Genomic DNA, 24,560 nt, shown 5'->3' with positions numbered 1-24,560 from the left:
CTCCCTCAGTAACCTCATGCGGATCCCATCCAGCTCCATGGACTTGTGGATGTGTAAGTGGCATAGCAGATCATGGACCATTTCCTCCTGGATTATGGGGTCTTGGTTCTGTTCCTCATTTCTGTCTTCCAGCTCATGTTTTCACTAAAATGTGAACTAAAATTTGCAAAAACAATTGGATTTAACTGTTCTTCTGTTTAAATAACAAATACAGGAGCAGCAGAATAAAATGTTTTGTCTGACAACTTTTAACTCCTGTTGATGAAAGATTTGGAAGAGGTTGTGTCAGGTTTCAAGAACTATGATGCTGATTTTATGTAACTTACTATTTTGTTATTTGTAACTTTATGGATCATTCATTGCTGTCTCTTGAAGTTATTTCCTTCAGTTAAATACTGTTGGGGTTTGGGGTTTTGGTTTTTTCCCCCCTGTTGTCAAGCAATATGAAATAGTAATTCTGTGATCAAAAACTACTTTGGAGAATAAAAACTGTTCTGGAAGTGTGTCATGCTGTACAAGTGTGTACACCTTGGCAAGGAAAATAAGCTTCTAAACTAAACAGTTTGTGGATATGTCTGATGCCTATTAAAAATCTTGGAATATATGAGTATCAGGGAAATATCAAAACAAAATTGACCCAATAAATATGTTTGGATCTGGACCCAAGAAATCTGTCTGTATTACTACTGACATTAAATTGATCTGTTTCAGATGTGGTGTATGTTTTCTTAAAATTTATCTCTTATTTCAAATAAGGCCTTTGATTGGACTTCCACTCTCATTTATAGCCAGTGTAGGTGATGCCACCTCCTGAACCAGGGTAGTTATATGCTTCATATCCTTTCCCACCTCCCTATCTGTGTTCCTGTTACATTTGTTATCTGACATTGTTGCATATGGGTTTATGGAAAGGTGGCTCAAAGAAGTGATCTGGCTGAAAAAAAAAATATTTTTAGGTTGCTGATTAGGATTTTCATATAGTCAATTGAATGCTTTTCCCAGAGCAAGGAAGGCAGAAGGAAGTACACAGCAGGGGATGGCCAGTGATCTTCTGGCAGCAGTGTTCAATTATGTTACCTTAAAGAGAGCCTGAAGTAAAGTCAGCTGGAACTGCAGCCTGATTTCTAGGCTAAGTTTAAGGGATTGTGGTCTGTTTAATCTTCTGTAGATCTTCTTGTGTTGTTTAGGTTAACAGGTCACATTGAGAGACACATTTTATTGCCTCATTGCAATGCTGGAAATTCAGTCCTGCAGGACTTTACTTGGTTGACAGTCATTATTCAGGTGAATGGTTCCATTGGCCTAGCTTGGACCGGAATTCAGTAAATTACTTGCACAAGAATTCTTTGACCTTCGTTTTCTTATAACAAGAGACAGCATATAATGGATGTCTGCAGATGATGCTTTATGAATGTGCTCCAAATTTACAGAACCCTGAGGGAAGAACAATGTTATATACCTGTTATTATTTTCTTTCTTCTCTCCTACTTGTATAGTCTTGTTCCTGTCTCTGTCTTTCCTATCTGCCATGTGCCTTTTGCTCTTCGTTCAATAAGATCCAGGTAGTCTCTTGGACTAAACCAGCTTCTCTATGCCTTTCCAGTTGAAAAATTGGTAGAGTTAGGTTAACCAAAAAGATGCGAGTAATAAGATTTGGCTAATATTATCCACTGCTGGTTAAGGTGGATAGTCCTGGTGAAAATTGAAAGGCATTTTTATCTAAAATAGAGGGAGAACTCTTTGTGCTACAATGCAGTGGAACCAAGTTTGACTATAACTGATTCAGTATAGGAAATTGGAACTATTTAGCTTATTCGTCTTATTATCATTTTCCAGTCTTTGAACTTTTTTTCTGATGGATATCTTCAGTGGATACCTCACATCTTTTTTGTTTTTTACTATTCTTTATTTCTTCTTGGTTATTTTTACTTTTTTAATAATGTCAGGCAGAGAGACGTTTCTTTCACTGTTTGCATGGGTCTCTCATGCTTCTGACCACTTTAGTTCTCTGCTGGGTGACGTTTTAAAGATTGGACTCCTCAGGAAGCAGTGGGTTTTTCATCAGGCCCAGGCAATCTCAATTTACCTGAACATCAAGGTTATAGGATCAGTCTTCATTTGCTTAATTAAGTTGCTGTTTACGTAGCTCAGAAGTGAGTTGTGAGAGTCACACTGTCAGACTGTTCCAGCTGCACAGTTTTGAGAGTGGTTTTACTTTAGTCCTCTACAGGAGACATCATAGTCCAAAGCAATTCCTGCAGAGAGTTCACCCAAGTTCTGTTTGAACAGAACCTAGATCCACGAACTAGGCTCTTCCACCAAAGAGCTGCAAAAGTGAGATGTCCATGTGACACTCTGTAAGGACAGGAAGAAAAGGGATGATATGTTCTACAATTTCATTCAGTGTTTCTTCAGCCAGTATTTGCCTTTTTCACTCCTCTTCAGATCTACTTCAGGTGACTGTACCTGCTGCACCTCCTTACTATAGGGCTAGTGCCCTTCAGCACACCAAAGGATGTGGTTATTCTCTTGCATCACAGTCAGCCTCTGTAGTGTTCACATTTGCACAGCTTAACCTGCTGATGGTTTATCTGAATTGCTGATCAGTCATAGCAGCTTGCTGTTTTTATGCTGTGGTATCTTGTGAGTGTTGTGTGTGCTGCCTGCCCCCTCTGCCCCCCACAGCTAGTTTAGTAGTTCCCCACAGTGTTTTTGAATGCTCAGAGAATAAATCTGTGTCAGAAATCCTCTGCCAGAGGTAAGATTTAAAACACGCAACTGGAGAAAAGAGCCCTGCCATGCTCTGTGTGCTCAAATATTAGAGACCATCTGTATGGATGGTCACATTATTCCATATACTGTGTTTCATCATCAATATACATGACAAAAAGGTTAAAACTTTATTCCATCCATTTCAGAACTATTAATAAAGTGTAAAATAAAAGGATAATTTGCTAAGGGATGAGGTTTGCTGTTCCCACCTGGCAAAGCTACTGGTGTTACTATGTGGTGTATATTGAAACTTGGCAGAGCAGAATTGGATGACAGATTAGAATCTGAGAATGTGGAGGCTGGGAAGGAGTTAGATTCATAACCATAGAAAGGAGTAGAAGGGATCACTGGTGTATTAGTTTACTAGGATGCTACTTTATTTCAGATTGTACCCAGAATTCATGGTACCAGAAGTGCTCTGCGTCATTAGAGCGCAGATGTCACTGCAGAGTTGCCCACCTCCAGCAGGGTGAGAGCTGAGTGCAGGCATCCTGCTCCCTGCCAGTAGGAGGATACTCTGCAGAACTCTCTGCACTGAAGTTTCTTCCTGCTGTCAAAGTTCCCTCCTCCACTTCAGTTTTCTGTCTTACATCTTCTCTGATTGTAGCCAGGACTGCAGAGAACTAATTGGGCAAGGCCTAAGGGACCTGAGTCCTTTTGGCAATAGGAGGCAAAAATAAATCAGGTGAAGCTGAAGCTGAGCTCTGATGAGACTGAATGGAGCATGCTTAACTCTTCTGCATAAAGGACTGGTTCAGTTCCTTGCAGCTTAGTGTCCTGGAATCATTTTGATTTATTTTGTGGTGAAATTTGTTCAAGTAGCTTGATAATTTTCTGATTACTAATGCTGCACTGCAGTGGCTCCCTGTCTTCAGTTTTGCTGGTGCAACTGATTGTGGGTTTATTCTTAAATTGCATCAGTGATGTAGCCTGAAATAAAAATGTTAAAAAGTTCATTTTACTCCATTTCACTGATCTGGTTTAAGGGGTAGGCCTATAGAGATAGCTGTGTCAGCAGCTGAGGGAGTGGTGGAGTGAAGAAGAGAACCTCCTAGACTGGTTTTACCACTAGTGAAAATGTATGTCAAACTTCCACAGGCTTGCAGAGGTGGGGCAAGGTAGACTATGCTAGCAGCTTCCCTGCCTCAGATATATCATCTTTTCTCACTGGCTTTAAGCTGCCAGCTTGCAGCTTTGGGGTGGGAACAAACTTTAATGCTCTGTTACTGTCAATACATACCAGGCTTCTTGCATTGGGAATCTGGTTCAGTGTATGATACATTCACTGAAATGAAACTACTACTATTGTGTGTTTTGCAGCACTTGGTATTTAATGTTTGAAGAGCTGAAGTGTTAAGATACAGCTTAGCTCATATATATACTGCATATGTAGGATTTTGTTCAAAATGAACTGATCAGTTCGTTTTAGTGTCTTGACTTTAAAAATTGAAAGAGGTGTAATGCTTCCAGTCTACAGGCATCTTAGGGAATGATTCAGAAGTTTTCAACCACTTTTATATCCTAATTTCACCGTAGACTTAATGCTGCCTTTCAATAGATTGCTGCTCATTTTAGCGAGTGAATGTAAGGGAGAGATAAGCAAAGCAGAAGACAAAAGAATCCTAAAGATTTTTCTCTCTGTGTGCAGCTCTCTATGCCAATACACTGAGCAAAAATAATTTAAAAATTTTTCTCTTCTACTGGTTCTGAAAGCCTCTTTGCTGCTAATATAAATTTTTTTTTACAGGTTAGGAGACTTAGTCCTAAAGGTTAACATAGTCATCAAGATGTTCTTTAGCCATATGAATTTCAGGAATGGAATTTCTAGTTCCTCACATAAGTTTGCACAGTCTGTTTCTGAGGCACTTGTAGCATCATAGGCTCCTATATCTGCTGTCTTGTCAGTTAAGTGGTAATGGAGAACAGCACTGTTCAGGGAGCACGGAGAAAATCTGTCCTGCTGCCGAGTGCTCCTCTCCATTTGGAGGGTGTGGTGTTAAGTTTGCATCTGATTATCAGACTGTTTTTCCTTTGCCTTAAAAGCTTGTTAAGGTGGTATGCTTTGAGTTGTCCCTAATCTGGAAATACCTAAAGTTTGCAATAAGGTGATTCCCAAGTATAGGATGTCCTATAATGATATTCCTTTGCTTGTCATTTGGAGCAGTTGGAGTGGAATGTGTGTCAAACCTGTTCCCTGTCTGTGATCTCTTGTATGGAATTGGTTCACACTGCCCTAGGATATTTAGAGATAAACTTGATATTAGGAACTTGGTAGGAGGCAGTGATAGCAGAAAGACCTTTCTGTTGTGGTCTTGAAGTATGTTGGAAGAATGTTATGTCAAAATGCTTATTTCCAGATATGCAGTCTTGAAGAATTTTAGAGATGAGTCAACTTCTGACCTCCTTTTTCTGAGGCAGAAAATGAGGTTTTTTTGGGCTCTCAGAATAAGTGAGAGTCAGCAGAGACTGTGCAGTCAGCAGTGTGTGCACACGTGCTGATTATGTCCACGGCGCACCTTTGTGATTGAACACCTTGGTCAATACAGACATCCTAGGAGAAGGAAATAATGGTAGGGAGTTTTTGGACCGTGTCCAAGTTTCTCAACATGTAAGTCCTACCCCATGCTATAGTTTTTGGAGGTCTCCAGAATTTCAGGGTGTGGAATCCAGGAATAAAATCTTGGAGGTAGAGCAGCAAGTAGCTTTAATATATGTCATAGTTTCAAGATCTGGAGGAGAAAGCTTTATTTGTCACAAACCAACATTAATATTCAAGTAAAGATTAAGGGGAAACACACCCATTCACTTTTAAAGAATGGTAGCTTCCTTAATGTCAGATATTAGCTTTGATGTGTGTGGTTTCTTTTTCAATGCTTCTGTGATCATTCCATTTTTTTATTTTATTTTTGCTTTTTTTTCCTAGAGATGTGAATTATGCCCTCATAAGGATGGTGCTTTAAAGAGAACAGATAATGGGGGTAAGTTTTATTCTTACTTTTTGTGAACTCTCTTATTTTGTATGAGGGAAATAAATCTGTGGGAAAAAATTTTAGAAAACCTAAACATAAGCAAAAACACTGGCTGGTTTGGAAAGAGATAACTGTTTTACAGTAACCTTTATTTGTCCAATTTAGGTTGAATTTAGTTTGAGAACATCTACCATTATTCTCAGTTGCATTTTTAGGAAAAAGGAACAGAAGAATGACATTTTAACATAAGATTTTAATGTGTAAAATGAGTGAATTTTAAGTGTATTTAGTTGGAGCCTGAGCATTTATAGAAAGCTGTTGAAAGTGCACCATTCACGGAGGAAAGTGGAATCTTTATGTCTATAGCCCAGACTAAATGCACCAGTGCATTTTCAAAGGATGGCTCTTTCATGCCTGATTTACTAATAGTTCTGTAACAAAGAAGTTAGAGCTGGAAAGCTGCAGTAGTGATTACCCCTCCTTTGCATCTTTCTAGTTTCACTGTTCAGGTTATCATCAGTTCTACTCCTGCTGAGTAGAACTGCTAGAGAAGATATCCACTGAGCAGCCTGTCTTGATTATGTTTATACTACTAGCTGGGTAATATGAGTGAAAAATTGCAATGAACTTTTCAATCACTTCTGAAATCCCTTCTTCTCTCTTTACTAGATACTTCCAAACTCCCATCCATCGTTTCTCTGTAAATAGCCTTTGTCAGTTTGATACTGAGCCCTTTCCTCCTGTGAGAGGAGAAAGTGTTGTTCCGGATTATGGATTTCATTTGGACAGTCTATGTAGTCTGCATAGTCTGTGTCTGTGTAAATTATATTCTGCAGATTTTATGCTGCATACATAATATTTAGGCTAATTATACCTTAGCTTAGTGTTGATGCAGCTTGATATTTCTGTTGCAGTTGAGTTGCAGGAACACAGAGCCTGCTCATTTTTGGGCTGATCTCCTCTTGTCTACTCTTGGACTGCTTTATTCAGTATATGCTCCAGGTTTACTATTCTAGTGTCTGCTCTCTTGCACACCTTAGTGAACTTGGCGCTGTGTGTGTGTGTGTTGGGAGATTGTACTGAGGCTGTGTTGTCGTGTGTCAGTGAAACTATCATCTTAAGTACCAGCCCAGTACTTTAGTCTTATTCCTTTTCCTCAGTATTCCTTTCAAGAGAGGTTGATACATGGCAGCATTAAATTAATTTCTTCAGAAATGGCTGCTGAACGCTTTTCTTTTTTAGGAAATAACTGATAAGAAAGCCTCAAATCAATTGAAACAGTAAAATTTGTGTTTTCAGGTAGTATTCAAGTAGCATTTGGGAGTGCTTTGCTGTTGTCTGTGTTGGTTTTGAAACTTTTTCTTTGCATAAAGTCTTGAGAACTTATTTTGACAGTGTGCACTGAAGATCTGAGCATCCTATTAGTTATCTCTCTTATGGCTCTATTATAATTATAAATTCTTGTATGGAAGTGAGTTACTGTATAAGATTGAAATTATTTAAGTAGCAAAGATGTGTACTATAATTTTAATGCCCAAGTATTTTCATCAGTGAAAGCTTCATAGTGAAAATTTCATAGGGTGAGTGGCTTAAGAATTTATATTTCCTTCTGAAAACATCCGGCCTTAGTAGTAACAGACCATGTCCATGGTGTTGAACACAGCAATGGACCAAATGTCCTTTAAATAAGAGATTTACAGAAGGATACTAACCTTGGAAAAAAAAAACTCTGGCTGGTGTTGCATTTCAGGAATCTACAATCTACATTCTTAACCCAAACTTTCCTGTCAAAGAGTTGTCTAACAAGATGTTGTGTCAGAAGATTTTCAAACTTAAAGAATAAAGGTTGAAGATCATGTACTGGGCTTTCCAGTTGAAAATGGCATTTACAGTATGTTAATACTTAATTTTTTTTAATGCTGTTACACCATATATTGCCAAGTGAAATGATAAAATGATGCAGGTATTTCTGAAGAAACTTTGAAACAAAGATTTCTGATAAAATCTTGTAAGGATCTAGCTTTATAAACTTGTAATTATGGAGTCTCGTCTAAGTATAGAAATAAATGGTCTTAGATTTTCAGGACAAGTGAAGAAATTGCTGATTTTATGTCAGTGATACAAAGTTATGCTTCCTTCTGTCTTCTGGCAACAAGTAACTTTATTTTGTAGCCAGAAAACCAATGCAGTTTTTGAGTATGCAGATAGCTGAGCTCACACATGGCCTGCTGCTCTTGTGGATTTTTTTTTTAAACAGTCTTCTGGATATTTGCTTTTTAATAAGGTGAAGAAATGTGGTTTGGGCCTTGAAGGTACTGTATTTTCTTTTATGTCAGGGATCTTAATGGGTTCCATGATTTTCTTAACCTGTGGTGAGATGCTGTTACTGCATGGAGTCATTTCTCTGACCCAGCTGCCCATGCTATTGCTGATGTAAGGGCATGGCCAGGCCTGTTCTCTGAGCAGCAGCCTGTACATTGGCTGTCTTCACTCACAGTCACACAGCTGTAGCTGAAAGCAGTCTAATCTTACAGCCCTTCTATAAAGGTGTTATCTTGCCTTTAAGAACTCTAGGGCACTGTAATGTGTGACAAAGTAGTTTGGGAATCAAACTTGTATTTTTTATAAGTACTTGAAACGGGCTATAAGTATTTTTAATTGACTGTACATTACGATGGTGTATGGTGTGATTGTGTTGGTATTCTGTGAGGGTTTTTGTCCCTCTCTCCTACCCCCAGATGGTGTGAGGTTCCTTTGTGTGCATTTTTCCTTCTGTTCCCTCTCCTTTTACTGGCCTGTTGCTGCTTATCTGACCTTCTGGAGATCACCTTTTCTTTAGATTTGCTTTTTAGGTTTCTACGTTTGTGGTTGGAGCCATCTGCTCTGCCTTGCTTGTGCTTATCAGTACAGTTGCCGAGGGTTAATGTTGGGTTCTCTATTATCATCTGTGGCAAATACAGAATTACGCTTTTCAGTGATACCTTAAATACAGTATTCTTGGGGCAGTATTGTCATGGATCTTAGAACTTAAAAGTGACAACCTGAGATAGTAAGAGGAGAGGAGCATATCGTGGATGCTGAATAACATTTGGCCTGCTCTTTTTATCACTGTGGTCTAGATTCTTGGGAAAGTTCTCATGTGCCTTCTCTGAATACTTTCCCAGCCTACAAATATTTATGCTTCGGGCCTTCTTGAACCGGAGATGATATTTTTGTGTTTAATAAAAGAAGAGTTCCATCACACTATTAGAGTTAAAGGTTTAGTGTCCATAATGTTGTGTGGAAAGGCGTTTTGCAGTTGAGCTGCACGATGTGTCAAGGTGTACATCAGTTTGTTTGTTTTGAACCTGTTGCCTCGTGGTTTTATTTGATACCACTTGGCACTTGTGAAGTGACAGGAAGTGGCAAGGATCAGTTATTCTGTGCTCACCTTTCCAATACCTCTTCCCATAACCTTTTTGGGTACACTGGAGAGTACACAGGCCCCTGCCTGTTCTTGGCTTTGTGACAGTGGCTTCTGGTGCTGTAATCAGAACCTGTAGTGAGCCCAAAGAGAGAATTCTGCCTGGATTTGAGCGGAATATGTCCTAGTCTGCTTCAGTGTCCCTCCTGTGCTTTCCATTGTCCAGACATGAGCTGACCCTGAACAGAAGCAGCTAAGCTCTGTTTGCATATGTTTGTTTGGTCTTCGCACTGTGTGAAAATGGTCATTCTGCTCCCGCACTTGCACAGATCTTGGAAACGGTACACTTGGATTTAGCAGAGTGTAGCCTGAAGTAGTGTCTGTGATGTGGCTTGTCTGCCAATGAGTTTATCTATCCTAAGCATTATTAGGAGTTAACTGTATTTAGCTGCCCACATTATTTCATTAATTTGTTAAAAGTAGTGGGATATTGCACAGTTATGATGGGGTATTTGCCAGAAATGTTAGGAAGAAGATTTGAATAAGTTTTATTATTTTGTCTGCCTAATATCTTACAGCTGTGGTTAGGTTTTGTGAACAAAAATATTCTTCCCTATATCTGGATTTTGTATTTGTTTTTATATAAACATTGAGACTTCTTCAGTGTTCAGAGATTGGGGTTCTGTAAACTATATTAAGCTATTTACTGTTTTTTTTAACATTTTTTATTTATTAATTTCCTATTGATAAAAAGTAGAAAAGTAAGATTTAATTGACAGAGGAGCTTTTCTCTTTGAATACATGTATTGACAGAATTGCATGATAAATTTGGTATTCATGTTCATTTAGGGGCATCATTGTGGTTTTAAACACACAACTGAATACAAAATTTTTTTGAAACGACAAAACTTGATATGTATATGAGTTGCTTATTGATTTGCTGTCTTATGTGTTAGAAGGTTATTGAAAGATTAATTTTTTCTTTAGCTTGGTACTCTTGTATGTGGATTAGTAGTTGCATAAAATATAAACACATTCTTTTGAAAAGCAGAAGAGTGACAAGTGAGGATTTGTTTAAAGATACTTGAGAATTGTTGATGTTTGGCAGTTTGGGGCCTTTCAGTTCAGTAATGTTTCTTTAACTGTTGCAGTAATTTCCTTTGGATTTTTGACACTCAGGAGGAAATAAAATCATGACCATTTGAAGTGATTATGGTTTTTTGAATCCCAGTTCTTTTATCTTCTCATAATACTGAATGTGCAGTTTTTTAAGCAGATTGTTCACTTGTATCTAATACTGTGCATCTCCCAATTAAATAGTTTTCTTGCAGTAACCTTTGTACACAATTTTCTGTAAGCCTAAAAGGCTTGATTTTTCTGTATAAGTTGTTACTTTGAAATCTGATTCCAGTGGATGATGATCAGGAATGCTGTCTAACAGCATTCTTTGTGTGACTTTTCACCAAGACTTCTTTCATGCAGCTGCTTGGGGAAAGGCCAGATAACAATGTGGTGGTTTTATGTAAAGTCCAGGCCCTCTTCCCACCCCATGGGTTAGCCTAGGGATTTCCCAAGTCTATAAAAACATTATATGCTGGGTTTTCCTGTTGCTGTTGTTATTATTAGAGTCAGCAGCTCTCACTGTCAGGTTTACTGTTCTGATGAGTTTTCTTGGTGTTAATGTCTAAGAATGTGGATGGTGTAATGTCATATGTACACACTGAGCTGTATGCATTTTGCAAGTGTTTAGCTGCAAATGTTCTGGTCCTTGAGAGCAGATTTGCAGGAGTTTATGAGTGTATTTATTTTTTTTTTTTGTACTGGGAAAGACAGTAAAAATATTCCAGTAATATAAATATATGTATTACCATATAATATATTGTATATTTATGATTTATATTGCTGATAATCATAATGTATATCATAAATGCTTATTTATGACATTTTTTCTTTTTGTTGTACAAAAGGATTTCTTGAGGGAGGTGGGAGAAACCCATTAATTCCACAGCATGCCAGACAAAATTATTAAAGCTATTAGCTTACTCCGTGGACCAATGGAACTTTATCTGTTGCTGTTTTAAAAACAAACTATGTGTTGTGCTGCTGAGTGATGATTCAGAGTGAATCACTTCTTTAGTTCAGGAGCACATTTTTCTAAATGGAGAGTTTGGTGAAATTCAGTAGTAGGACTCTGTAGGATGAAGCCTTTTCTTCATGGACAAATAGTGGTTTTTTTTACTTTTCTAGCAGAAGTTGTCCATTCTATACCAGTGATAAGGCTGACTACCAACCACAGTGATGAGAGCTCTAGCAGTTAATATGAGCACCTTCTTTTTGCCCATCTTTTTGAAGAATGGATCAAACAATATAGTGAATAATGCTGCTATATTAACAATAGCAAACTCTAAACCTGTATTTAATAAAGTAAGGAAAAGAAAGTAACTTAAGGTGACAGATTTATTTTCTGCAGATTTTCTTGTTTCTGCAGAAAAGGAAGAGCAGGGTCAAAACTAAAGTATACGGAATGCCTTAAGGTTTAAAATAGTACTTAATCTTTCCTGTTGGCAAATACTAGCAGTAATGGTTTTAGGTACACCTCTGAAAGGTGAATCTAGCAGAGTGGGATAGAGTGCAGTCTCAGGGTCAGCCAGCAGGTGTGATAGTTGTGGAAAGGGAAGGTGCAGTTTTCATGTAATCTGGGACAGCTGCTGACCTCTGCTGAAACGAGTGGACTGTGGTTTTCCCATGACTGGGTGTTTCTTCAGTGGTGGTTTTGTGTATGGTAATCATATGACCTCAGTGTGGATTGCATCAACCTATTTACTGATCTTGCTGGAAGGTAAACTTTTCAGTTTCTCACAAGGTTAGTAATCAGATGAAAATGAAATTATTTACCCTACCACGTGGCAAACTCCTGCTGCTGGGAGAGGGCAAGAATAACAGTTGAAAGTAAAGAGTGAAACCCTACTTTTTAATGCCAGTCTGTATTTGAAATGGATTGAGGCCTATCCTTAAATGACAACCTGGAGGAACTCTAATAAGAAACATATACAGATACATGCTGCAATAATAAATACATTCACTTGGTTTGGAAGTGAGCTGTAGTTAGAAATAAAGTAACACTTCCTTAATGAGATATAACAGACTCTGTAGGAACTTAGGATGCATAAAAAAAATTTGCTCTGGAATTGATGCATGGTTAGGAGATGATCATCATATCCCAGAGCTCTCTTGTGGGACCAGACTGGCACTGTGGCTGGAGCTCAGGGTGACTTCATGATTCTGGCCTCTGCAGTGCTTTAGTGCTTTGCAGCACAGCTTCAGCATTGAGCGTGGGATGTAGTGTAGTCCCTGCTCTGGGTCTGCGCAGCCCTGGTGTAGTCCCTCCTCTGGCTGTTAATTCACAGGCTAGACATGAGCTTCCCTTGGTCTGTATGGTTGGATGGATTGTGAGTCAGTTGCTGTTATTTGACTTAGAAGACTTAAAAGACTATAAAACCAAAATTTGCACTAAAAAAAGTATTGTGAGTTTATGGTGAAAGTGCTTGTGAATCAAGTTTTGGGCAATTAAGCAATAGTTGTAGAGGCAAAAGTTTAGTTAGATGGCTAACATACTCTGTGTTATTTATCTTCCTGAGTTTTGTTAATTTTAGCTTACTTTGATAGAGTTTGCTTCTGCTTATAGGGTCCTTTGCTGGTAAAGTCTTGTATCTGCTGGTAGTGAAATTGTTAGGAGTTCCTTGTTTTCTGTCACATTGGGATACATCAGCTAGGGGTCTGGAGTCTGAACTTTGTTGCTCTGAATGTTAATGAACAATGTACAATAAAATTATACGTGCTCAATATGTACTGCTAGGTTGTTACTGAGTTAAAAACCAGTTAGCCACTGGAAGTAAAAATCTTAGTGAAAGACTGGTAAAATTTGGATAATTCTGTGCTGATAATTAAACATTTTGTGACCTAGAATGAAACTTAAAAATTGGCAAAATTCAGTAGTGTCTTTCTGTGGGATAATCAAAATCAAAAAGGACTCAAGTGAAATGCTGGAAGTTTCATAAGGTGTATTTAAACTTTGAAGACTTTTCAACAAGAATTTGAATTTCTGATATTGGAAAAAATGGTTGTTATCAAAGTAGATCTTGGGATTGGTTTATGTGTGGGTTTTGATGTTGTTTTACACTGGTTGAAGTTGCTTCTTAAATCTCTTTAAAAAAATTGTCCTAGTTATAGTTATGTGATGTTTTCTTAGAAAGCACACTGTTGGGGTTTTTTTAAATGTAAGCAGCATTTCCTGAAGTTATTGAGCTTGAGAGCACTGTTGAAGTAAATATTTCTAATTTTATTTTGTCTATCACCAGTAAGTAAAAACTAAAAACCGATGATATTTTACAGTGGAGACATTGATTATTGTGGAATATTGGATTGTTTAAAACAAAAGAGGTAGTGAGCCTGTCAGTCCGTGGTAGCCTGAGGGTTTTTTTTTCAGCAGTTTCAGAGAAAGCAGTTCTGATAAGAATGCACAGAAACAAGCAAACTCTATGACTGATTTCAGTCCTTATAATACATTTCTTAGACTTTAGTTTAAAAAAAAGAAATTAAGCTTATTTTAAAGTAAGCAACCCAGGCATTATTATCTGGTAAAAATACTATTATTGAGAAGGCGCATATGTCAAATGGCTACTTTCTCTCAAAGATTGAAAAATAGTTACATAAGGCAAATAACATAGCCAAAATAAAATAATCTTGAGTATAGGGAAAACTTTAAGAACATTTTGCAATCTGTCAATACCTGCATTTGCAAAAATGTATGTTCCTCTCACTCAAAGTTGTCCTGAAAGGGAGATATAACCAGAAGTCCAAAAGTAAATAGAAGTCACAAAAGTGAATTGAAGTATTTAGTGGGAATAATAAGAGTTTGTTAGCAATTATTGCAAGTTTCATAAGTAAAATTAAAATAAATAATAAAGTCTGTGACCATTTGTTTGGATTCAAACTATGCACAGCTCAAGGGAATGGAAGCTTATAATTGATTTAAACAGTAAATGATATGGTTTATAGAAGTGGGTTTAATAAACTCATTTGGAACAGAAGTGATCTCAAAAATGGCATGAGTTCCTGGCTAAATTTGGAGAACAATTCGGAAAAAATAAGAGTATCCTTCTGTTACTTCTGTGGGATGCTTAGCTGAAGAGGAGTGCTGATAAAATGATTCCAGTTGCAACAGAAAGTAGTGAGAATGTTTTAAATGTTATTGAATGTGTAGAACAGTGCTACTGGAGATTTTTATTTTAAAATCTAAAACGTGGATGTACAACAGTATTTTTCACACTTAAACGTTTGTATAGCTCAAAAGGACTGGATTTAATGATGATTTTTTTATTCCTGGGTGAGAAGGAGGGGAAAGATGTATAGTTGCTGATGAAATTATAGTTGCCCAAGAATAACGTAACAAGCGATTTGAATAGGAAGTTTATAGTGCGATCTTTACAGCTTGGATGGAGTAAATTGAAAAATATGAAATTAATGTCATTTTTAATATAATAAATCCTTTAAAATGCTTTCTTCCTTTGTGGACCTTTATGTACAGTTTGAATGGGTGTCTCTTTAGAATGTTTCATTACCCCTGCAGACAAATTAGGCAATTGTCATCCAGTAGGAAACAGTAGACAGAAGCACTCAACTCTGGACGTGGCAATACGTCCTTTGCTCTCTTGGGATTCTGAGCTCTGTGTGCAGCTGGAGAGTAGTTGTCTGCAAGGGAAAGACGTGTCAGCAGAGGATTAAGAAGGATTTCTTGTACTGTGTTACTTGTTTAAGAGCACTCTTTTTGGAGAAAACATGAGAAGTAAAGTCTTTTTCTGTGCTATTAGCTCATTCTTTCACCAGAGACAGAGGAGAGAGCTCACACTCACTGTGTTTGGCTGTAGGTGTCCTGACTTCTGATGCTTATCCTTTGTAACGATAGTGATTAGTCTTTTGATGCCTAAGAAAAGGGTGGTGGTTTGCTTCCTTTTCCGTTTTCCTCCACTACTGTTTGGTCCTTATATGGCAAAACTGAATCTTCTTGACCTCCCTTAAGTTCAAAAGTTTTGTGGAGGAGTCTAGACACCTTGAGTTCTCCCAAGATGGAGATTCCACAGCACATTTAGACAACCAGTCCTTAACCACACTTGTTATGAAAAAATACCTTCCTTACTCTTTCTTCAGGGACAGGTGCTGCTTCTTTGTCTCTTTTGACTTTTCCAGGTGAGCTGGGTGTTGCTCTCTAAGGATTCTATATTTCTTCACCAGTTAAACTTTGGACAGAAGAATATTTAGGAAGTTGTGTATAGGGTGTCTGAATCCGAGTGGGAGCCCTGGAGTTAGGCTTCTTTTTGATGGAGGCATTTGAGGCTGGTAATATAGGAGTGCTGCAATCACCCTTATGGTTAACTTACTGTTGAACAGACTGTGACTTTTCAGCAAGGTCACATTATCTAGAATCTGAAGGTGCCAGATGGAAACCAATGGAAAATGTCCCTTGTTCTCAGTTCTCTGGGCTCTTACTGACCCCTTGTTCAAAAAGTGCATTACTGCTGTGGTACTTCATTTGTTTCGTTGTATGGATACTGGGTTTGTTCCCATGAAAGATGAAAGGGGGCTACTGCCCATAGGTATCCTGGAACTGTATTTTGGAAATAGCAATATGTTAAGCTTGTAGGGTTTGGGTTTTTGGTTTTTTTTTGGATAGTGATGGAACAGTATTCAGGTAAAGTTACTTCTGAAACTGGTTTCTTCAACTAAGAGAAAATTCTTTACCTAAATTTCAGTTGTGTTAATAAGTGATTTTTTTTTTTTTTAAATTTCTGGTATATTTTGTATACTTACATAATAATTTTTCATTATATGTCAGGGTAACTGTAGTGTAGGTTTAATTACATCTGAAATAAAAGCTTTTGCCATCTGATTACGTGTAGCTAACTGAAGAAGGGTTTTTTCCCCAAATCTCAGTGTCACTTTTCTATTGGCTTAATGGCTTTATTAGATAAACGGTGTTTCTGTTTGAGTTAATTTTTTGAGAAGAGATTTAAAGATAAATATTCCCATCAACATCATGTTAACATTTGTCTTCAGTATAATGACTGGCATAGGGTAGTTTGCAAGTATTAGAAAAACCCTTAAAACCCTTACTATCTAATGAAACTATTTGTGAATAAAATAGTGAAGCAGCAGAGATACTGTATTTAGTTGCAGTTGAAATGTATAGAATGTATTTAGAAATGTATATAGAATGATATGTATGATATTGACTATAACTGGTGTGTGTGTGCACTTTTAATTTGCTATAGAAATTATAACTACCGATTTAGCAAACGGGAGGGGGAACACAGATCCATTGGAAGCAACTGGAGAAGATTTATGCTTTAAGAAAAGCTTCTGGAATTTTTTATGTGCTTTTTATTCTAAATATCATTCCAGAGGGTCAACAGTACTACTGTAAGCAAATACAGTTTTGTGTTTAGCTCAGTTTGAGTCAAAGTACAGTTAGACGAAGAAATAAAAAGCCTTTAGATTCATTAGAGTAGTTGAGAAAATACAAGATGAAAACAAATCTCAAAAAGACCTGCAGTGAGGCAGTATGGTGGGGTTTATGTGTGGGGTTTTTCATTACTGTTGGTTTCTTCTTTCGTTATAGCATGCATTTGCACAGTGATAATTTACGTTGCTTGCCTAATCTAATAATCTACTAGATTATCTAATTATGTGAGTCTGTCATTTTATGTCCTTAATGTTTGCATACAAGTAAGCCTGGGTAGGAGGAAAGCAGTTATTTTTAAAGCATAGTGAACGTCTTGTGAGGAGAGGCTTTAGTTTTCCTCTTGGGAAAGAGCAGAATTCACACCAAATAATTAGCCATACCGAATTCACTTTCAGATGAGGTGTTGTTACTCTTAATAATCCTATTATTAGTGTCAGTATAGCAGTGTGTTGGGTTAGCTGTATAGCAGCTTCTGCTAAATTTACAGTTACGGCAAACAGTCGTCCGCTGGAACAAACCAACAACTCTGAGAATCTTAGTACTGAAAAAAGGCTTCCAATTAGTAGAATTGGTGTTTCCCCCCAGCCCCATCCAGCCAAATGTTAGGCAATTAGGAACCTTGGCTTCTCAAAGTGTTGTTAAAGCACAGTGTGGTAAGTAAGTAACCATTTATTGATGACCCCAAATTGATGAGTTAGAATAGGACTGGATATAGGAGTTTGTATTCCTATGAAAAAACAAGCCAGCCACACCTTTATAGAAGGAAGAGATTTTGGGACGGGGGGTGTGGGGTGGGGGTGTGTGTATGAGTTGGGATTTCCTTCAATAAAAAGAAAACAGGAGTCTATTCTAATCAGAATGACCTTGTTTAAATAAAAAATAAACACAGAAATTTTCTATGGTGGTAAGGCTTGCATGAATATTAGTTTGGTCAGATGATACTTCCCTTTTGCAGGAATTTGCATAGCTTTTATGCATTGACTGTGTTAATCCAAGAAATTTTAAGACTAATCTGTTCTTCCGTTTGTGTGTCACTGTTTGTATAAATCATTAGTATTTGAATTTCATGGAGTATTACTTGTATAAATTTTCCCCTGACTAAATTAAAAAATGTATTACAGCTTATCTAAACTTCGGATAACAAAAAATGGAATGTAAACATAATGCCTGTAATATTCTAAACAGTTAAAACAGTCCATGGAAAAAAAAGTGTTGTAAAAGTTTCTTTGTTCTATAATTGAAATGTCCTTTGAGCTTCTAGAAAACATTACAATTAAATACAATTATAACTTTTTGTAGGTTGGGCTCATGTGGTTTGTGCTCTGTACATTCCCGAGGTGCAGTTTGCAAATGTTTCTACAATGGAACCTATCGTGTTGCAGTCTGTTCCTCATGACCGTTATAATAAGGTATAATTATATGTCTTTTTATATCTATTGTGTTTATTTTAAAATTTGTGAGCTTCAATCATGTAAAACTACACTTCTTAGAATGCACTTCATATAAAATTAATGTATGTGTGTAGTACTGCTCTGTTTTCTGCTACGACTTTATGGTAAATTGAAGAATTATTAAAGCTATATTATTAAATTAAGCTGTAAGGTTATCTGCCACGTCTCATTAATCTTTTACAGATTAGGGACTATTTTGTTAATTAAAAATATCGTGATCTTTGAATAACAGTTTATTTTGAAAGGAATGTGAAATACTTCCTCTAGGTTAAATACTGTTACAGCTTATTTGAAATGTTATTATTAATTACCACAAAGTCCTACTGTTTTAAGTATTGATACGAACATAAATATGTTCATGAACATTCCTTTTGGGAAGAAAAGGTATGCTAATGTATGAAGACTAAAGTTGGCAGAGGACATTTGGAAAAGACTTTTGCCTTTGTAAACAATATTCACTTTAGTGGGATTATTTGCTTATAAAAGAACTGCTCCTAAGTAATTGTCAGTGAGATGAAATGTTTTATAAAGTGTGATGAGACTTTAAATAAAAAATCCAAAAGGCAGAGCAATGAAACAGCGCACTAGCACATGGAATTGGGGGAAAAGAGAGACCAAAGAAAATTACCATAAGGGGAAATTTATATTGTAGTCTTCAAAATAAACATCACTGGAGTTTTGCCAGGAGATAGTGCTGAATTTACCATGTTTTCTTTCTATGCACTTTTTTCTTTACTAAACGCCGCAAAATACACAGAATTACCAAGTACAGTAATCTTAAATGCAAGAAGAAACACAGCAGACACTAAAGCATGAGGCATATGAATACAGAGACATTTGGCTACTATTATCCTGAATTTTGCCTGCTTTTGGATAAAAAACGTCACATTACAGAATAAATCCACTGAATAATTTATTTAGCGTGTTAGCTATCAGGAAAGCTCTTCTTACACAGTTGTTTCCAAAAAGGAACGGACTATTAGTTGCTCTTCTGTTTAGTAGATGTTTGTTATTGGATGGTTATGCATGGATAGTATCTTTCTACTTTATGTCAGCTTTATTTGTCTCTTTCAGGTTCATTTGAAACTATGTGATAATGGAATATAATTATGGATTTTAGGAATTTCTTCTAAGAACTGATAAAAAAATAAGTGCAATTGATTTGCCTTGGTAGTGAAAGCAGCTGGTAGACTTCCCTTTCAGCACTTGCTGCAACAATGAGAAATTTCCATACAATTCCTAGGTTTGATTCTGTGATCAGGGAATGCTACTGAGTAGCTGTTAGAATAAACTATTTCTCAAATTACTTTTTGCTTTATAAGTTTTTTTTTCCCTATCTTTCCTTCTGTATTTGCTTTTGCAAAGCAGGTTTACATTTTGAATCTTTGAAGGGAAAGTATTGGCAGAAACATAAAGGCATCTTTGCAAAATATATATTTTACCTTTAAAGAAACTAAGATATTTATTGTAGTTTTTTGAGTAAAGTTTTCTTGCTGAGTCAAAAGCTTCTTTTGCAATGAATTTGGGAGAAGTCACAGTACTCTATTCCTTTAAGAGCTTGGAAGAGCAGTGCCACTGTAGGTGGTGGGACACTGAGAGTTTTAAACTTCCACATTCCAGAGGCTTCAGAGGTGTAGCATTTGCATTGATTTGCAAATGCATGAAAGTCTTCCTTGTGAAAGAAAGACAAAGGCTCTCAGGCTTCTGGAATTGTTTGTGTGTCCAAGAGAAGGTATAAGTTGAGAAGCTCAGCGACAGAGAACTTACTGTTCATCATGGAATGGGAGGATGAACCTCCTTTGGCCCTGTTTCATATGAAAGACTAGGAAACAGGTTTTATATTTCTCCTGATTGATGTAGGAAATATAGTTCTTTGAGCTTATTAAAACTGGTAAGCAGTCTCCATGTTGTGTTTAAAGTTGTTCATAATGTAGCTGGTTGTTTGTTGTGATTTTTCAGTCATTTTACTGTAAATTGGTTTAAGAAGTCCTGAAATGCAGACCCTACATGTAGGGTAAATGCTGAAAAAATAGGACCTACATCCCTACCAAGTGGAATGCTTATATTGCTTTTCTTTCTGTGCTTTGGTGTGGAAAAAAATAAAGAATTTAAAACAGAATTCTGAAAAAAATCCATAAAGGAACTGAAGATTGAGTTTTATGGGGTCTGTTGAACTCTCCGTCTATAGAGGTATCTTACTTTGAAGTTACTTACAATTAATATAATGACTCAGATGAGGTTGATAGACCATGACCTTGTTTGTCCCTAAAACCTAAATGTGTCAGGTCATGGTATGGAAAGTTAAAAAGCAGCCAGCCTCAGACCCTGTCAAACAACTGAATTATCAGTATACACCACCTTGATGTACAAAAGAAGCCAGGCAAAGAATTAAGCAGGATTATCCCCTTTCTGATCTTTCAAATGTTAGGATATAGGGTATGATTTTAGGATATATTAGCTATTGGGTTGAATACTTCTTAAAGTCATGTGGAAACTGTACAAGAATGACTTGCCTACCTTCAAGCCTTGCATATTAACAAAAATGCTTTAGTTAGCTGACACCTCATGTTAAGTGTTCTAAAAATCTCTGTAAAAGGGTGTTCTGAACTCAGAATTTCGCTCATTTTCATGTCTAAGTAGTGCTGGTTTTGCTTTATATATATATTTCTTTATTTATTTCAGTGGTATCTTGGTCCATTTTTTTTCAAGTGTGTTTTCTACTACCCTGTTTGATGTTATTTGTTATTTATTATTCAACTCATTCTCTGCTGCACTGAAGGGAGGTTGTGATAGAATTGCAATAAGTTAAAATACAGACAGGGTTTTTTTTTACGTAAAAAAGTTTGTCTTTTCTCATCTGAGATCTTGTAATGGGATTTCTACAGAGCTAACATTGTGTCATTTATGTTTATTCCTCAGTAAGGTTCTCTCTCATTTAAAAACAAACAATTGCTGCAGTGCTGAATAATACTTTCATTAAAAATGTATTCTTAAATTGTTACATTTTGCACATAAATGTGATGTGATATAGAACTTCTCTAAATAGTATTTCTGTAATTAGGACAGGAAAAAATAAAAACAGATTTAGTTTTGCCTGATATTTATCTCTGGAATACTGGTGAGAGATTGTAGCGATGCCTAGTATAGTATCGAACTTTTGTACAGCGTGTTTACTGGCTACATGCTGAAAAAGAAAAAGTGTTAAATAAGAAAGAATTTGGAGCTTTTTTGTCTTAATTTTTTTCTTCTGTTTTACTGGGAATGTTTTTGAAAATACTAAAAATTACCATAGCATCCCAGTAAAACAAATAAATTGACAAAAATTCTATGAGAAGATTTTCAGGTATTAGGTAGGTTGGTTTTGTTTGAGGTTTTTTTGGAGATTGAAATAGATTTGATATACTGATTTTTGTTTGCAGAAGCTTCTTGCTTGATTAGCTTCCAAGATGTTTATGGGACTGTCCAAGTTATGCTGAAATTAAAGCAGAGTTCTTTTAAACACCAGTTTTATTAAAAGTAACTGAACATCATATGTATATTGAAGGATGCTATGACACTTCTGAAAATTCTTTGCACTCAACCTACAAAAAATGTCAAGTTTGTGGTTTTTCTGTGTGTAACTGTGTAGACAGACTCATATATACCATATGGCATATTGCACCAGTAGGCACTCGATCTAATTTAATGTTTCTGAATGCCACCAGTACAGGTTCTGTTAAATTACTGTAAAAATGATTGAGACCTAAAAGGACATAAACACAAACTTGAAGGCAAGGACAGTGTTGAGGCTTAATGCTGTTAACCCTTGACTGTTTAACCATTTGGGTAGTTGAACAGTGATACGGAATGTAAGCAAATTAGTATTTGCACTGCCTTAACATTGGTGAAGTGTTGCACAGAACCCATGGGTCTCCCAGGTAATCTCCTTTTGCAAACAAGCCTAATTAGACATTCATAAAGAAACTTATATAGGCTTATCTGCAGAATCCAGTAGTTCTCGGCCTAGAATCTCCTGTAACACAGAACTTACTTGTATTCTTCTTATCATATTAAGTATTTTCTCTTTGATAGACGTGCTATATTTGTGATGAACAAGGCAGAGAAAGTAAAGCAGCCACTGGTGCTTGTATGACATGTAATAAACATGGATGTCGACAAGCTTTTCACGTAACATGGTAAGTATACTTTATTATTTAATATCTCTGATATTCCAGAATGTACACACTGTGATGAATAAACATAATTTATTTAGTACATTTTTCAGTAAAGAAATACAGTAAAGGTATTTGCTTTTATTATAATAGGGTTTACTAACAATATGGCAGTGGCAGTGGAGATACTGCTGTGCTGCAAAAGGGTAATACTCCCTTGGGTTGTATGAAATGGTGTGTGTTCTTTTGTGTAAGGTTTAGGGGGAGTTGTTTTTTTTTTTCTGGTCTTATGTAATTTTTCTTAGATGATATGTATTTATATATGGGAGTGTGAAGACATTATTTACCTGCTAACTGATTTTGATGCTTACTTCTAGTAAATCTGTGGGAAAATTACTGAACTGTATGTAAGAATGCACTAGATTCACCCATTCCAGTACGGATTTCCAAACATTTGGGGGTAATTCACCTCACTGTTTTTTAGTAAATGTACAGATCTATCCTGAAGTATTCAGATTTCATGTATTACTGTTGGAGAAAAACAGCTGTGTCCTCCACCATCTGACTCATTACACTTCAAGATACTTAGTTTTGCTTGCACTCAGGAGATGCTTATCTCACTTTATAGACTTCTAAAAGAGGCTGGGTAATTATATTAAACCACATGTTTAAATGTAAAAGGAGGCAAAAAGAATTCCACCCCAAAATTTACAGGCATTTACATAACATGACGTGTTTTTTTGATTTCAGCTGAAGTTATTTTGCAGTAGGTAGCTAGCAGATTTATATAGGCTGTCTGGCTACATAATATGTGACTTTACCTGTCTATTTTATGAGCTGCCCCAGTATGCTGCTGCATGACCAGTTTAGTCAGGGAAATGGTATTTACACATCTACTTAAATTACTAGAAGGTTTTTGCTTCAGTGTAACTAAGTGATAATTCGAATGTCCTGTGCAACTCTTGAAGGATTTAATTCTATGTTTGGGTGCTGATTTCGTGGCAACTCTTTTTTTTTTTTTTTCCTTTTAATAACTTGACTATTTTGCAGGTTTTATTCTTTCGTAAGCCTCTAATTTTTCATTGGATGTGATCAGTGTCAAGTTTCTTTTTATTGTGAAAATGAATTGTGTTCCTCAGAGCATGCATACCATGTAAAGGGATTAATTACAGATGTGAAAAAATGTATACATCCAAGTGCTTGTATGACAAGGTCTCTTTCCTTTCAAACGCTTGGATGCATACAAGAGTCCTTTTCATCTTTTTACTTTCTCCCAAAACCCTGTTTTCAGTGAATGCCGTGAAGAACATAAGTCTTACGTTCCAAATTAAAATATTTATCTTGCCAGTTTTTAGAATGTTTTGATTCAAAACCTTGGTCTTTACTATAAAGCGATATCTGGCAGGAGGGTGCTGTGACTGGGGATATTGAGAGGCTTCTCTAATATTTTAAAAAAATGGAAGAAAAATGTGAAAACTACCGAAGGCAAAAACCCAGGGCAAGGTGTATCAATTTGGGATTAACAAAGTAATATCTAGTGAAGAAAGAGCTTGAGTCCATTTGGTTTTTGTACACCAAGCTTAGAACAATAAATCTTTGCTTGAAGAGACTCTCCTGAATGTTTTCTGTGGTTGATATCTGTTGTAGATGTGCATGTATTTAGGAGGTAGTAGAATTTCCCAAGAGCATATTTTTAAAAAGCGGTGAAAATAAACCACCTTATATGTTGTTGTTTTCATTTTCATACTCCCGTGCATCATTTTGACTGTTACATTGCATTAGTATGGTAATGAAAATGATACAGAAAATGAAACTGAATATTTGTTTTTTCAGTATCTAAGTTGGTTTTGATAAAGAAAATAAATCAACATTACAAATGGTAAAAAGCAAAATTGATTTGAAAAAAATGTAGTAGAATAAGGTAATAATTAGCCCAGGTAAAGCAACTTCTAAGTCGTTCTTTTTAAAAGAGATTGACGTACCATAGTATTTTAAACTAATAAATATGGTTTGATTTATTATGTAATTCAGTTTTATTTAGTGGGAGGGAAAAAAGGTGATTTTCCTGGCAAATCAGATAAGGATGTATGCAACTTCTGAAAAAAAAAAATCTTTGGATCTACAGTATGGTTTTGTTTAAAACTGTTCTTTCCATAGGTAATTTTTTGCTTGAATTTGAGCTGAGAATCACTAGTTTTATTGTATTATTGTGTAGTATTTAGAATCATTGCTTGGTTTATATTTGTGGGAGTGGCTGCATAGTAAGTATAGATTTGCAAGCTATAAGCTTGTGTG

The 24,560-nt window shown here is 36.3% G+C and overlaps 1 protein-coding gene across 8 annotated transcripts in view; it reads left to right on the top strand.

Moving 5' to 3' along the window:
- Positions 1 to 24,560, top strand: part of MLLT10 (MLLT10 histone lysine methyltransferase DOT1L cofactor) — a 127,495-nt gene that overhangs the window by 17,502 nt on the left and 85,433 nt on the right. For all 8 annotated transcript variants that reach the window (XM_027887592.1, XM_027887593.1, XM_027887595.1 and 5 more), the window contains 3 exons: positions 5,696 to 5,750; positions 17,963 to 18,072; positions 22,186 to 22,289. In XM_027887592.1, the coding sequence (XP_027743393.1) occupies positions 5,696 to 5,750; positions 17,963 to 18,072; positions 22,186 to 22,289 (269 nt within the window). The remainder of the gene's footprint in view (positions 1 to 5,695; positions 5,751 to 17,962; positions 18,073 to 22,185; positions 22,290 to 24,560) is intronic.

This window comes from Empidonax traillii, unplaced genomic scaffold, assembly GCF_003031625.1.
Source record: "Empidonax traillii isolate 1590-97213 ecotype Southwest subspecies unplaced genomic scaffold, ASM303162v1 scaffold217:size1918799, whole genome shotgun sequence".
NCBI lineage: Eukaryota > Metazoa > Chordata > Aves > Passeriformes > Tyrannidae > Empidonax > Empidonax traillii.
Note: the sequence above shows the minus strand (reverse complement) of the source record. Positions and strands in the feature narration are given on the sequence as shown.